General features: G+C 49.5%; 1 protein-coding gene across 1 annotated transcript; it reads left to right on the top strand.

The window, feature by feature from the left end:
* Positions 1-474: 474 nt before the first annotated feature.
* On the top strand, positions 475-744 carry LOC116742253 (protein FAM229B-like). Its single transcript, XM_032609581.1, has one exon. The coding sequence runs from the start codon at positions 475-477 to the stop codon at positions 742-744; it is 270 nt and encodes an 89-aa protein (XP_032465472.1).
* Positions 745-1,391: the final 647 nt, after the last annotated feature.

Here is a 1,391-nt window from a genome sequence, read left to right as displayed (position 1 = left end):
TGGAATAAAAATCATTCATTTGAGTCTTGTAAATCCAGACTGTAGTATATGGTGCTTCCTTTTATGTGTGTAGCCTATGCCTGAACACTCATAAATAAATCAGCGGGGTAACTATGGCTGGAAAGCAACAGCTCCACCTCTCACCAATCCCCTCTTATCTAGTTTCTCCCCACCTCTCCCGTCCCTCAAAAACGAAAACTACTTCCACCCTTAAAATATCTAAGTACAGCGACTGGGCCTCTGGACCGCAGATCCTCGCTCCCTCATCAACATCTTTGAACATCGGCAGCTCCGGAGGCCGGGGTAGGAAACTATGTGAAAGAATCCTCTGATGTCACAATTTCTGGGTGCCACTGGAACATCTGATCATCATCCCTTTGGCACTTCCAGCCTTCTCTGGAAGGTCAGTAGAAGCAATCGATGTATTCACCCCTACAGGAATCAGACTCGGGCTATTTTGGTTTTCAGTGAATTATGCCTTTTCAGTTTGGGACCCAACCAAGGAGGTTTCCAGTGGAAGGGGGAGATTCTCCAGTTGGGCTGGAGCCTGGGCTGAGTTCCAGTGCTGCCTGTAATGAGAAAGAGATGTCACCAACCAGGCAACTCGGAAGATGCCCTGGAAGTCATGGCCCGACAATAACTGATGTTCCCATCACTGTCTATGCAACGATGCGAAAGCCGCCTGCAAAAGCAGCAAGGAAATGCAGCCTAAAGAGCATCATTAAGTCTTCTGTAGAGGTTTGACTAGGTCAAGGGTCATGGGCCAGCATCATCTTATGATCTAGTAAACAAAAGTAGTGGCACATTTGGATGAAAAAAAAAAAAATCTAAGTAAATGAGGTCACGGTGATTTCGAGCAAGGAGGACAGATGGGCAATGAGGAGACCTGAGTTCAAGCACTTTGATTTCTTTTTTGGGGGGGAGCAGCTTGCAGGTTCTTAGTTTCCCCACCAGGGACTGAACCCGGTCCCTCTGCAGTGGAAGCATGTGGAGTCCTAACCTCTGGACCACCAGGGAATTCCCCAAGCACTTTGATTTTTAAGCAACCCATCCTGTCACCTCTCTGAGACTCGGTGTCTTCATTTGTGTTGCAGAAATAACATCTGCTCAACTGAAGTTAGAGAACAATTTGGGGAATCAAATTAGATGATGAATGTAAAAGCGTTTATCAAAAGAACACTAGCTCAGGGGCTGCCCTGGTGGCGCCGTGGTTGAGAGTCCGCCTGCCTATGCAGGGGACACGGGTTCGTGCCCCAGTCTGGGAGGATCCCACGTGCTACGGAGCGGCAGGGCCCGTGAGCCATGGCCACTGAGCCTGCGCGTCCGGAGCCTGTGCTCCGCAACGGGAGAGGCCACGACAGTGAGAGGCCCGCGTACCGCAAAAAACAAAA

This window comes from Phocoena sinus, chromosome 17 (assembly GCF_008692025.1).
Source record: "Phocoena sinus isolate mPhoSin1 chromosome 17, mPhoSin1.pri, whole genome shotgun sequence".
NCBI lineage: Eukaryota > Metazoa > Chordata > Mammalia > Artiodactyla > Phocoenidae > Phocoena > Phocoena sinus.
Note: the sequence above shows the minus strand (reverse complement) of the source record. Positions and strands in the feature narration are given on the sequence as shown.

Bases quoted from the DNA above. Each gene is read 5' to 3' on its own strand.
- LOC116742253 (XM_032609581.1), top strand. From the start codon at position 475: ATGCCTTTTCAGTTTGGGACCCAACCAAGGAGGTTTCCAGTGGAAGGG.